General features: G+C 32.2%; 1 protein-coding gene across 1 annotated transcript; it reads left to right on the top strand.

Moving 5' to 3' along the window:
- Positions 1-3,589: 3,589 nt before the first annotated feature.
- Positions 3,590-4,999, top strand: LOC100776421 (zinc-finger homeodomain protein 2). The gene has a single exon (XM_003544187.5). The coding sequence runs from the start codon at positions 3,981-3,983 to the stop codon at positions 4,761-4,763; it is 783 nt and encodes a 260-aa protein (XP_003544235.1). The 5' UTR covers positions 3,590-3,980; the 3' UTR covers positions 4,764-4,999.
- The last annotated feature ends 8,744 nt before the right edge of the window (positions 5,000-13,743 follow it).

Genomic DNA, 13,743 nt, shown 5'->3' with positions numbered 1-13,743 from the left:
GAATTTGTATTGCCATTGGAATAAATCTTTTGGCTACTTGCAAGGATTTTGTGCAAAAGACGTAGTGAGATAGCCATAGGGTCAAGAAGGCTACATGCTCTTCATCAGAGACTTCCTCTTCGACCGATCCTTTGTGTTCAGCTATATATTTGGAAAAGGTGTTCTCCTTATATACTAGCTTGATATTATCACTAGATTTAGTGGGATCATACGTTTCTCCGCTAGGCCTAAGGCCTGTGAGGGCAGCTACATCTAAGAGAGTAGGGGTCATCATTCCACATTTAAATTGAAAGGTGTTGGTAGAAGACTCGAAAAAATCATAGCTGCTATCAGCATTTCTGGCCGATATTCAGGACCAAATCGAGAGAATTGTATTAAGTCAAATATGCCATATGTCTTCCAGAAATCCTCATACGCTTGTTCGACTCGATCAAGCCAAGGTATGTAATCCCTATGGGCTATTGACGGGGCGGATCGAAAGAGTTTGTGGGGTTTGCTTAAACAATTGAAGTTGTAAGGCTCACTATCAAAAATCCTAGGTTCGCAAGTTGGGTAGCAGGGGAATACCTTGTTCATTGAACTCGAGAGTGACTCTTGGTCTGGCAGAGGTCCACCGAAAGCGTAAACTGTCCTTTCCACTGCGAAAGGGATCATCACCTCCGATTCCCAGATTTCTGTGTGTTCGGCGTCACCTTGTGGTTCTGGAACCACCTTCTCTCCGTCGTTCCTGACTGTGAAACGGTGCCATTTCCCAGCAAACGGAACTGCTTGGCCTTGCGACATTATGAGAAATCTGAGAAAAGGATGATTTTCTCGTGAAGGGTTTTGTAGCTGATAGAATCAGTGAGTGAGAGCTTGGGTTCACGAAGAACAGTTGGCGAAGCTCAGAGATACGGTGAGGTTGATGATGAAAGGAGTAACAAGTTAATAGGAAGATCTGAAAGCAAGAAAGGTTTCGCCGGAAATATGAAGCAAAGAAGAAGAAGGGTTTCAGAAGCAAGGAAGAAGAAGGGTTTTGGAAGAAGCTGAAGGGGTTTTATCTGTAGTTCTGGCGCTATTTATGGGGTTTCACTTTAAAAAAAGGGAAAATAATATAATAAGAATCAAGGGTCAGAAATCAATCACATCAGATTTCCCTTTTTACTCCCCAGCGTGACACGTGTCCCACTCAGCCTAGAAAGGTGGAATTAATGATGGGTAATGGAGATCGAGGCGACGGTTACACAGTGAACGTGCGATCGTGACGTCGTTTCAGGAAAGCTGGTAGAAGAAGAGAAAAAATGTCAACTTCTCATCTTCCTTCGATCTCGAATCGAAGCAGACATTTTTTGGGGGCAATTTGTTAGCCCATATTTTCGACGAGCTAAAATATGTTCTAAGTATGCATTGGATGTCGTCTCGAGGTTCGGAGCGTATTACAGAGCAAGAGTCTGGCCAGGACCTGCTCGAATCGAAAAGAGAGGAGAGTCTTTAAGAAGGAATTCCCAGGTTCAAAGGAGTATTTACGAAGTACAAAGCTAAGACAAGAAAGAGGACTTCGAGTTATGGGGCAATTCGAACTGGTGTATGGACGAGTCGAAGTCGAGGCAGCAAGAGTTCTGGACTTAGCATAATTTCTGAACAAATCTTCACTAAACCAGTTCGACTTCGAGCAAGATGGATAACCGTTCTAAGGAGCAGTTATGTGCATGTAAGATGTACGTGGCAGGACACTTGGCATTCGGATAATGTTCGACCGTTAGGGCAGTTTATTTTCGAATGTCTATATATAGCAGTTTTAGTTAGTTTTTGAGGGTCGCAAATCATTTCTACAGAATCCTTATACACTCAAAGTATCCAGCGCAGAGAGAAACGAGTACACAAGGAGAATGTATGTTTGTTTGTGAACCATTTTAAGTTTCTGTAAACTTTACATTTCGAATGCAATTTACGTTTCGTTTTATAATTCCTGCATTTTAAATGGTTCATTCGATCGAATGAACTCGCTGAGCCTTTACATTCTGCAATTTTCCTTTCCTTGCCTAGTTATTTCCAGCCTTTCGATTTCTGTTAAACAATTTTACTTTCTGCAAATTTCGAACCAGTAAGTGTTTGTTGCAACGATGAACATTCAAAAGCTTTATATTTAAACGCAAAATACACAAGTGACATGCTCCTGAGATTCACTAGTTGATCTCGCAAGCAATTAACTTAGACTAGCGGTTGTTTACCAAATTCCAGTGTAAACAGTGACATACCTAATCAAAATGATAGAGTTCAGTTAAAGTGGAGTATCAATTAGAACTCAATTAACAATTAATCTCTCATTAAGCTAATAGATAAAGCCATAAAGGTGATCCTGAGAAAAACGTTGAAATGAAATCATAAATCAAAGAAGTAAACTCAAAACAATCAAAATTTTAATTTTACCTGAAAATTATATATATATATATATATATAATACTTGATACGTACTCACGAATTTATTTAAAAACTTAAAAAAAACACTAATAAAATCGTGGATACATAATGCTTCAGTTTTAGGATTTCTTAAAATATACACATTTTGCTTAATAATAATTTTTTTAAGTAAAAGATCAAGTGTCTCTCAGTTTATCAAGTGAAAAACTAATCTTATTCATAATACTTAGTTGTCATTGTCTTAAAGAATTTTACCTATAATAAAAATCAAATACAGATTTAACTCCTATTAAATAAATTATTTTTACAGATAAATACATGAAGATTATTTTACATTGCGTTAATCGTTTTGGGTTTCTGAATAATCAATTAAAGATCTTTTATAATTTTATGGAGATGGATAAGATAATGGCTGAGCGGTGTGACTTTGGGAAAAGCTATGAATTATGATGGATTGCATGTAACTATATATATGAACCGCGTAGTTATAAGTTATAACCTCACCGTTGCAAAGCAAGCAGACAGAACAGAACACAAGTGAGGTTAACGCTAATACATAATAAAGAATCTTAATAATAAATTTTTTGGAGTGTATGAGTGAGGGGAGAGTGACGTCATGTCCTGTCGGAGAAGGAGGGCACGTAGGCAGCTCCCATAAATGCAGACAGATTAATTCGTCCGATGTGAAGTCCGTGTCCTAAGTTTTAATTTTTATTTTTATTTTTATTTTTATGATTCCATATTTTCTGCTCCCAAATTCTTCAACCACATTCACTTCTCCTCCTTCCTCCACAGACACCCCTCTCCTTTTTCCCCTTTCCCACCAACCATATTCTCCCACTCAACTAATCATCATCTTTCTATCTAATTTCCCTTTTCTCCATCACCCTTGCTAAATATAGTACCCATAATTTAATACACCTTTTCTCTTATCTTATCTCCATTCAATTTTTTTATTATTAACAACAATGTAAGTGCCTTACATTTTGCAATAAGAAAAGACACAGGGTGGGAAAAAGGGGTACAGAAATGGGTTATGGTCAGTTAAAGTAAAAAAGTAAATGTCTGAACAAGAATGGTACAGGTGTTAATTATGTAATGGTAAGTATTTGAAATGTTTTTTTTTTTTTGTTTTTTTTCTAAGTGAAACAGCTCTTTTCTTCACACCAGTTATTGATGACCACATCCTCTTCCCATCTCTTATCTTCAAACTACAATAATAACATTATTTTATTAAATAATAATTATTATTATTACTATTACTATTATATATTAAATATATTACATTAAATCCAATATAAATATATACCCAACACAAACAAACACAATCTTACTTAGCTTAGTTATTATATTATCTATATTCTATCATGGTGAAACTCAAACTCTCTTGCCTCACCTCATATGTAGAATAATTGAATAGATCTTTAACTCCATTGCTTCATTACTTCAACCTCCACTCAATTTTTCAAAACCCTAGCTAAAAAACACTACCAGTTTTCGAGTAATAATAATTAAAAGAGGAGAATATTTTTTGGTTTTTTTTTTTTCTATTGTTTTAGGGAGGGAAAGTGGAGAGCGATATGGAATTCGACGAGCAAGAGGAGCATGAGGAGGAGGAAATGGTGATGCCGGAGCCGGCGGCGGTATCGGCGCCGCCGAGTTACGACTCGCTCGGGAACTCCGGGGCGATGTCGAAACTTGGCGGCGGCGAGGGGCGGAAGACCGCGCTCGGCGCCGCGGCGGCGGCGGTGCGGTACCGAGAATGCCAGAAGAACCACGCCGTGAGCTTCGGCGGCCACGCCGTCGACGGCTGCTGCGAGTTCATGGCGGCCGGAGAGGACGGCACGCTGGAGGCCGTCATCTGCGCTGCCTGCAACTGCCACCGGAATTTCCACCGCAAGGAGATCGACGGCGAGATTACCTCCTTCCACTACCGTGCACAGCCTCCCCCGCCGCCGATGCACCACCACCACCAATTCTCCCCGTACTACCACCACCGCGTCCCGCAGCACCCCGCCGCCGCTGGCTACCTCCACCACCACCTCACACCTCCGATGTCGCAGCACCGCCCGCTCGCCCTCCCGGCCGCAGCCTCCGGCGGCGGCCTAAGCCGCGAAGAAGAAGACATGTCAAACCCTAGCAGCAGCGGCGGCGGTGGCGGTGGATCCAAAAAACGGTTCCGAACGAAGTTCACGCAGGAACAAAAGGATAAGATGCTCGCATTCGCGGAACAACTAGGGTGGAGAATCCAGAAGCACGATGAATCTGCTGTGGAACAGTTCTGTGCTGAGACCAATGTGAAGCGAAACGTTCTCAAAGTTTGGATGCACAATAACAAGAGCACTCTTGGTAAGAAACCCTAATTTCGCCAATTGTTGTTATAATAGTATAATTCTTTCTCTCGTTCTTTCCGTTCGGTGAGGGAAAAAAATGTAATTTGAAATTTCATTAATGGAGATCAAGCTAGGGTTCTCCCTTTCCTTAATTTTAATTTCTAGTGTTGGCAAGGGATGATGATTAAAGTGCATGATTTGGTTAACATGTACTATTATTGTACATTAATTGCGAATGAATTCTCGGTGATTAGTTTGTCTGTAAAGAGATCGAGACCAAATAAAGACAAGGTAACGAAGTTGATTAAATGGTAGTGTTTTTGCATTGTATAATCATATGTGATGGATGCTTAAGATTCACACACAAGAGATTAGGCCATTTTTAGGTTTAATAAGTTAGATTATTGAACGTGTAAGACATGCAAATGCAAGGGTGATTAAGCTTGCTTTGTATTCGTTAATTCTTGGTTTATGTCTTGATTTTCTGCATTTACTCCTTTTGATCTGCTTTTACTTCCTGGCTCGTATTAACATCTCAAAGTCCCCACCAACCATTTTGGGTCCCGTTTTGGACACATTTATTCTGCTGGCTAAGAAATTCATAAATATTCAAAGAGAGATTGATGATCTTAAGTGAATGAGTGAGTGAGTGAGTGACAGTGATTAGTTAGTGAAGGACTGGGAAGATCGAAGGATCTTAATTCAAAGAGAGTATGTTTCAGTTAATTTCTTCTTCTTCCATGTTGGGTTGCTGTTGATGTTTGGCATTTGTGTCCGAAGAAGAAATAATAAAAGAAAAAGTGTTAAAACAAATAATACTGTAGTGAGGTTTCAATTGAATGATGAATGATCCAATCCCATTCGATTCTAGTATAAGTGCAGTGTTGGTTAGTGCGGTGTGAAAAGCGAGAAGAACAAAAAAAAAAGAATGGGAGTGGGTGGGTATTCACGCGGCAAAATCGTACAGTGTTAGCCTGTCGGGTCATGCACAGATTTTACAGTCTTGCAGGAACAGAAGTGCAGAACCCCCCACACCCTCACTCCCTTTTTTGGATTATCATTACCACTAATACCATCTTTAATCCCCATAGTAAAATATGATTAGGATAAAATAAAACATGTTTTATGTATTTTTTTAAAAGAGTCTATTATTATATCACTATTTTTGTTTAATCTCATTTTTATTCCATTTTTTTTTTTTGTCTCTTTTCATTATCTATCACTGTTTTTCAGTCATATTTTCTTTTCACTCGTACACTCCTAATTCAAGGTTTAGTCATTTACCTTTTGAGAATTGTTTATTCAAGAACTTTTCCGGTTGTACTACTATAATGATAAGGGACATGTTTATAATGTATTTTAATTAATTTTTTATTTTTTTTATTAATTGAAAAATTTATTTGATTTAATAATAAAAAATATTTATTTGACTATTTGATAAATAAATTTTTTAATAACTTTTATCATCTTTTGAATCGATAAACTGCCTTCAAATTTTTTATATTTTTTTATATTTTATTTTTAATATATTTATCTAAATTTTTAGTTATCATTTTTAAATAAATTATAATTTTATTAATTTCTTTTTATTTTATCCTTTTCAATTATTTCAAAAATTAATTTTATTACATATTTATAATTTGTTAAATTAATTTTTAAATTTTAACTATTAATTTTTAATTTTTTATTATCTATTAACTTTTCAACTTTCTTCTAACTTTGAGTTAATTTTTTAAGAATATAAAGGTGTTACACTAAAAATTGTTAACATAACATCCATACAACATTTTTATTTTTCTCTAACATTAAATGAATTACACTATATCTTATCAGGTACTATATCTTTTTCTTTATGTTTTTCTTCATTTTTTTTCCTTTTATGAAAGAACGTGATTTAATTTAATTTTTTATTAGAATTTATTCTTAAAATTTATGTGAGAATTATTACAATTATTTTTAGTTTTACTTTTTTTTGGAAAATCTTTAATTATTTTAATTAATATTTTTACTTAAAAATTTACAAATGGGCTCCATATTGATTTAGGCTTAATTTCATGTGTCTTTTTATGAAAATCAAATGGTTTTGATGAATTTTTTCGTTCATATTTATGAAACCAAATCAAATCAAACTAATTATACTTGTATATTTTACTATAATTTAGTAGTGTTTAGGGTTTAACTTATAGTGGATTCTTATTGTGTGTTTGCATTGGCGTCTGATAGCAGGAGACGAGCGTCTTTCCTAAAGCTATCTATAGTTGTTTCTGCGTCATTTTATAAATTTGATGTGATTTCTTCCAAAGACACGACCTACCCACGCACAACCAAAAACTGGCTTAAAAGATTTTAAGCTATTTTGTTTTATACGTGATACATTTCTAAGAAAATAAAAAAAAAGGCTATTAAAATTTAGACAAATGTGTTGTTTGTATAATGAAAAGGTTAAATTTTAGTTTACTCAACAAAAGTCCTTAAAATGTGAATAAGAAAGTTTTATTTGAATCTATGCCCAATTTTAAAAAATTTATTGATTTGATTGAAAATACTTTTCCCTTCAAAATTTAACCGAACAAACTTTTGATGTTTATTAATATTTCTTACTAAGGTGTGAGGGTGATTGTAGATTTCAACAACTGAAGGAAGTTGCCAGGTTAGGTTGTATGAGTTCCAGCTTTTGATTTATGTGATTAGTTCCTCAAATCAAGTTATTAGTGTTCAACTTTAAATAAGCCTTCAAAAAGTGTAAATTAAACAAAAATTGAAACTCTATTCTATTTCCAGTTGAGCGCTTAAGCGTGGTGTAGTATAGATAAATAGTTAATTACACGTAAATTATATGAATTACAAAATATATAATATATAAAAACGATCTTAATCTTCAATTTAAATAAATTATAAATTACAAATCTTGATCCATATTTAATTTAGTGAGGTTTTGCAGTACTTTCCTGATCTTCAAAATAACAATTCTTAGTTTTGAAAGAGCAACATCCACCTTCTTGTTCAGATCCTCATCATGAACATGGAAGGAGATCCGCACAAGGGTACGGTGATGAACGACATTTCGATTATTGGGAGTGATTCTTCCAGACTTGTTAAGTTTGATTTTTGTTTTAAAAAAATTATCACTTGATTTTTTTATTTTTTTTTTGTAATTTGTTCTTGGGATGGGCAATATTGTTGTGAAATTTTTGCTTTGACTCTGGGTTGAAAATGTATTGATCCCTCTTTTCATCTCCTTCAATCTATGTTGTCTAACGGTTGATTAATTTTATCCTCTTAATTTAGTTAAATATCATTTTATTATAGAAGCTTGGATTGCTTAGGGTTCTTGTGAAACAACGATTCTTTCACCGTAGAGAACTTTCATTCCGTTATAGTGGGAGTTCTTCAAAGGATTCTTCTTCCACATAAGAATCTATGCCAAGAACCACGTAACATTAAAGATGGTCTTAGTTATGGTATGCATTGAACATTAATTACTGATGATCTCATAAATAATACTCCAACAAGGTTGGTGCAATGGAGATTAATTCATATTGCTTTATTGACCTAGCTACAACGTAAACACATATACTACTTAATTGCTTTAATTTAATTAATGTTAATACGAAAATAACAACTTCATTCTTGCATCAAATATGTAGGTTAATTAGTTTCTTTTAGAAAGTTAGTTTCTTTTATTCTAAAAGTGCTGAAGTGTTTCTTAAAATATTGGATGTATTGGAGGGAGGGGGAGTCCTTTTAGATTAAAAAAAAAAAATTGTGGACTGAGAGTATTGTCTCAACAAATACTTAAAACGTATGCTAACATAAAGTTTGGCCAAAAGAAATTCAAGAGTAAGTTGAAACATTGTGGTTAAATATATCTTTAATTATTCAAAAAAAAAAATACTCCTATATATTCAATTATTTGTTTGTTTAATTAACTTACTGTATATTTGGTAGGAAGGAAAGAAAATAAAAAGAAAGAAAAACACGAGTAATAATACATTTTCTTTTGTTTGGATTAAGAAATAAAAAGAAAAAAAATAACTTATAAAAACAAAAAATAATTTTTTTTTCACTTTCCTTCCCATTCAAATTTCAAATTGTTTCTTTCATCTCCACTCTCTTTCCCCGCATTCCAAACATAGGGTTAGGGAAAATGTCCTTTGAAAAAACTTAGGAAAAATGAATGCACAGATTACACAGTAAATAATAAATAAATCATCCAAGAGTTAGTTTTGTAGTGAATATTATCTAATTGCATATTCGAATTTAATATAAGCTATTCATTTAATTTTGGTACCAGGCAGTGAATGGACTACCTTTACTTTAATAAATAAATAAATAATACTTCATCTCTTTCATTGTAAGTATTATCTTAGGTTTTTTTATACTAATCAAGAAAATAATAAATAGATAAAAGAGAATATATAATAATTTTATAAAATTAATCTTATATCATAATTAATTTATTTATAAATTTTGTTGTCCATCATTAATATTATAAGGGATATAAATAAAAATAATAACTAATATTACATTAAAAAATTAAATTTTGAGACAAATTTTTACACAATAATTATAATGATGAGTAACTTTTTTTATAATTAGATTGACTTATAAAAAAGGTTTGACCTGACTTAACATGAGTGGATCAAGTCATAGACTCTTGACTAGTGAGACAAACCTATTTTTATTAGTATAAAGAACGGGAAGAAATAAATGATGTAATGGAGAATAATATAGAAACAATAAGTGTCTGCTTAAAAAATCGTTATGAAAGTTATTGTAGAAATAATGTTACTCGTAAATAAATAAAGATTTGCCCTATCAATATTATATTGTTTTGTTCGAACAAGTTAAGGCGTTAACCGTATCCACAAGATAGAGTTCATAACAACAATTATATATATATATATATATATATATATATATATATATATATATATATATATATATAATCATAAAACTATAAGTTTAATTTCTACCAAATCAACAAATTTATCATAATATGTTGAGATTGAACGATTGTATAAAATTTTTTACAATGTCAATAAATAATAATTTTTTTTGTCTAAAACTATATATATGATATCGACTGCAACGAACGTTGTAACTGGCGAGCTTTTAGATTTAGGACAAAGACATGGGCTCAACAGGATGCAAAGGATTCGAGGATATCTTGTTTTTTTAATATGTATTTTGTACATATGTGTGCATGACTGCATGGATAGAGAAATATATCTATTTGCTATATATTTTTATATTTATTTGTTATTTTCTATCTAGCTGGTAGAGTTGTGGAGACCTGCATTCTAATTTAATTTTGAAGTCTATCACTTGCCTGTGAAAATTTTGCCTCGATAAGAATCAATTTCGTTAAACAAACTTAGTTTCTTTAACTTTCTGCTCCTATTGTTTGTTGGACGAACGTATAATATGGATTATACACTATTTTTGTCCTACCTTAAGACTGTCATATCAATATTTTGGTTAAGCTAATTAATCAAATTGATCAGACACAACGAAAAATGCCTCAAGGTGCATGTTTGTACTCTCGTGGTATTAAATTTGTATGCATGCGGTGCATTCCATTCGCATAAAGTTCCACTAATATTGTGGTGCATTCCACACTATTTTATTGCTTTTGGAATGATCTGTCTTGAAAGTTCAAAGCATGTCACGCTTATGCATATTGATTCGAGCATATTTAATTTTCAGTCCAACTTATTATACATAAATTTTAAGATTAAATCCAATGGTTCATCGTAAACCGAATGCAAAAGAAAAAGTATAGTTGTTTTTACATACTTCATTTTTGTTACTAACTTTTGCAACGGATGCCAAAAAAACATGCACAAACAGATTGAGTTGGTCATACATTCGCTTTCTCTTTCTCTGTTTTCGTTTGATCATTTTTGGGTTTGTGGATTGAATACTAGTGCCACTACTCGAGTTGTAATTGTTAGCATAGTACCATGCTACTACACGAGACGATCAAATCAATACAGAGGTTAGGTTGTGGCTTGCGACATCGTCCACACAATAACATGCATATCTTGATGTATTAGTTGAGACATGACGTTGAAGCTTCTCGTGCATTTATATTTAATTTGCAACCATTAATAAGGGAAAGGGAAATACTACTAGCATTCAAAATCGTTTGGACCTTGTTAAAATGTAAAAAGACAAATTGTATTAGTAGTATATAGCAGTACTTTTAAAATTGGAGCTTATTTGAGTATTAGACTAGCTCGTCCAAACACTAATTCAAGATTTAATAGTGCAATTGTGAACGAACTGTGGTTAAATCAATAATAACAACAATAATAATATAGAAATATACTTTCATAATTTATAATACTAAAAATAAAAAATAACACACTGTTATATACTATATAGATTCTTAACCTTCAAAATACACACAAAAGACCATATCAAATGCATTATTATATTTAGATTTAAGTTTCAATAATACACACTGATTTTCCAAATTTTGACCAATACGATGGTTCTTCGAAAGATCAGTTCTATGATTTATTTAAACGGAACACCAAATTTTAATTCACCGATTTAATTTCCAGTCAAACGTGTCGGTCCAATTTTTTTTTTTAAAAAAAAAACATGAATTCTTGAGTATACATCTCTTCAATTAGCAAAGAAGTCTTCAATGGTGTCTCACCTACAAAACTTTTCTCATATTCCATGATTGATGAAATAGTAATCAAACCTTAATTATTCTGTGCTGTGCATCATCTATAGAGTTAAGCAATTCCATGGATGCACGTACAGAATAATGATCTGTTGTTGGACTAGTACCTTAATTATTCTATGCTTTATATCGGTTTACTAGAGCTTTTTATCTTTTTATTTTTGGCTTTAAATGCTTCTTTTCTTGCACACCCGTTGATAATTCAATCCGGTGTCTATATCTTTCATCTATTTTTCTGTTCTCTAGTCAAAAGCAATATATACACACGGACGGATCTAAAAAAAATAATGAGGATAAAAGAATATATAGTTTATAATATTTTCTTTAAAAAAATATTATAAACTTTTACAAAATAAATAATCTCATGACAAAATAAATCATATTACCTAAGCTTTTACAAATTATAATTGGATCAAGGTATGTATTTATCTCGTTGACAAATGTATTTAGTATTAGAAGAGAGAAAATGGTAATTTTCAACATTCATTTTAAAAAGTTGTTTTATTAGAACAACGCCTTTTTTCTGGGGACAGATTAAAATTATTTTGATAATGACAAAGGGTATTAAAAAATTTTAAGTCCTAGTTACTTGATGTGTTTTGCAAGACATAAGTGTTTTAGGACCGAAAGCGGCCATAAAATATACTTTACTTAGAATTATAAGCGTCCTATATCTTCTTAACATAATTTGTCCAATATTTTTTTATATAAGCCTCCATAAATTGAAACAACCATACGGTTTATATATATATATATAAAGAGTCCAGATCCTCTTAGTATCATAATTTTTATTACAAACTTTCTTTCCTATATCTTTGGACGAAGTTATTTATGAGCTGAAACCTTAAAATGTTTTCTTGAAAATCGACTAAGTGTTTCCAACGTTTATTTCTCATTTTGTCTTTTCGAATGTTTGTAGCATTTTTTGTGAAACAAGTATAATTTTGATATAGATTGACTCTCATATTTGGTACACGCTAATTAAAGAGAAAAGCAAGCCAACTTATAAATAAATAAATAAAAAAGTACCTAAGTAGCATAACAAAAAGAAAAGAAAAGAATGTGTCTTACGTGTGTTAGCAAGGAGAAACTCCTTTTTTGTATAAATTGTTGTAACTGTTGTTGACGGCATCCGAGTTTCTCTCCTCAACTTTACATGATATGATATTCAAGCATTTATTGCATTTTTGTTTTCCAATTACATGTGTGATTTAATGTCCCTTGATTATTGATGTTACAAAGATTCACATTTTATGGTATTTTATATAATAATACCTCATTTGATTTTCTTGTATTGAAATAATTGAGAATTTATAACGGGGGTTGAATATGTTCTTTAAAAGTTTATCAATTATTTCTTGGATTCAATTAAAACCAATACTCCTTTATAAATTAAGATTTTTTTAAAGACTTGTTAAAGAAAGATCAACAACACATAAGATCAATATATTCAAAAACATTAGAAATTAGAGTTTTATGACCCACACATATCAATTCCAATATATGAACAAGATAAATTCACAAAACTATGTTTTAGAGAAAGAGAAACCCACACACAAAACTCATTCTAGTTCAGTCTTCAAGAGAATCTACATCCGGTTGTTTTATAATTCCTTAAAATTTTCACTATTGGAGAATCAAGTACAAACACCATACACATGCAATTCTCTAAAATTATACTTTTTCCTTGAATCCTATAGGAGAAAGCCAAAACCATGTTGAACCCTACAGCAAGAAATTGTTATAGTTGAAACCCTATCAACTGAGAAAACCATTGGTAACTCTAACCAAGATTAAGAAAGTAGAAAGAAATTAGAATTGAATTGAATACACTTGATGTGTAGATCACAACATCTTCTATCTCTTCCGTGGATTATCTTCTCATGATAAAGAATGAAAGAATCTTGATCAACTTGAATCTCTTGAAGGAATGCAGATTAATTCTCTTAGATGACTCTTAGAATGCCTTTTCTAAAAAATGAAATCTCATCAAGGTCACTAATGAGAAAAAACAAGTGAGGGCATTTATAATTTTAACAGTTAAAATTGATTTAATCGATTATCAAATATGCTAATCGATTAATTCGTTCATATTCCTCTTCGTTCTACATTTCCAGAAATGTGGTAATCGATTACAAAATATGATAATTGATTATCTTATTTCACAAATAGCTTCTCAAGCTTTGTAGCTATGGAATAATCGATTATCAAATGTGATAATTGATTATTTTGATACACAAAGATCTCCCAAAGTTTTCAAACGCAATCTAATCAATTACTAAATGTGATAATCAATTATCTTGAGCCACA

This window comes from Glycine max, chromosome 14 (genome assembly GCF_000004515.6).
Source record: "Glycine max cultivar Williams 82 chromosome 14, Glycine_max_v4.0, whole genome shotgun sequence".
Taxonomy (NCBI): domain Eukaryota; kingdom Viridiplantae; phylum Streptophyta; class Magnoliopsida; order Fabales; family Fabaceae; genus Glycine; species Glycine max.
This window is presented reverse-complemented; position numbering and strand designations above follow the sequence as displayed.

Excerpts from the sequence above, each read along its gene's own strand:
- LOC100776421 (XM_003544187.5), top strand. The coding sequence starts at position 3,981 with ATGGAATTCGACGAGCAAGAGGAGCATGAGGAGGAGGAAATGGTGATG.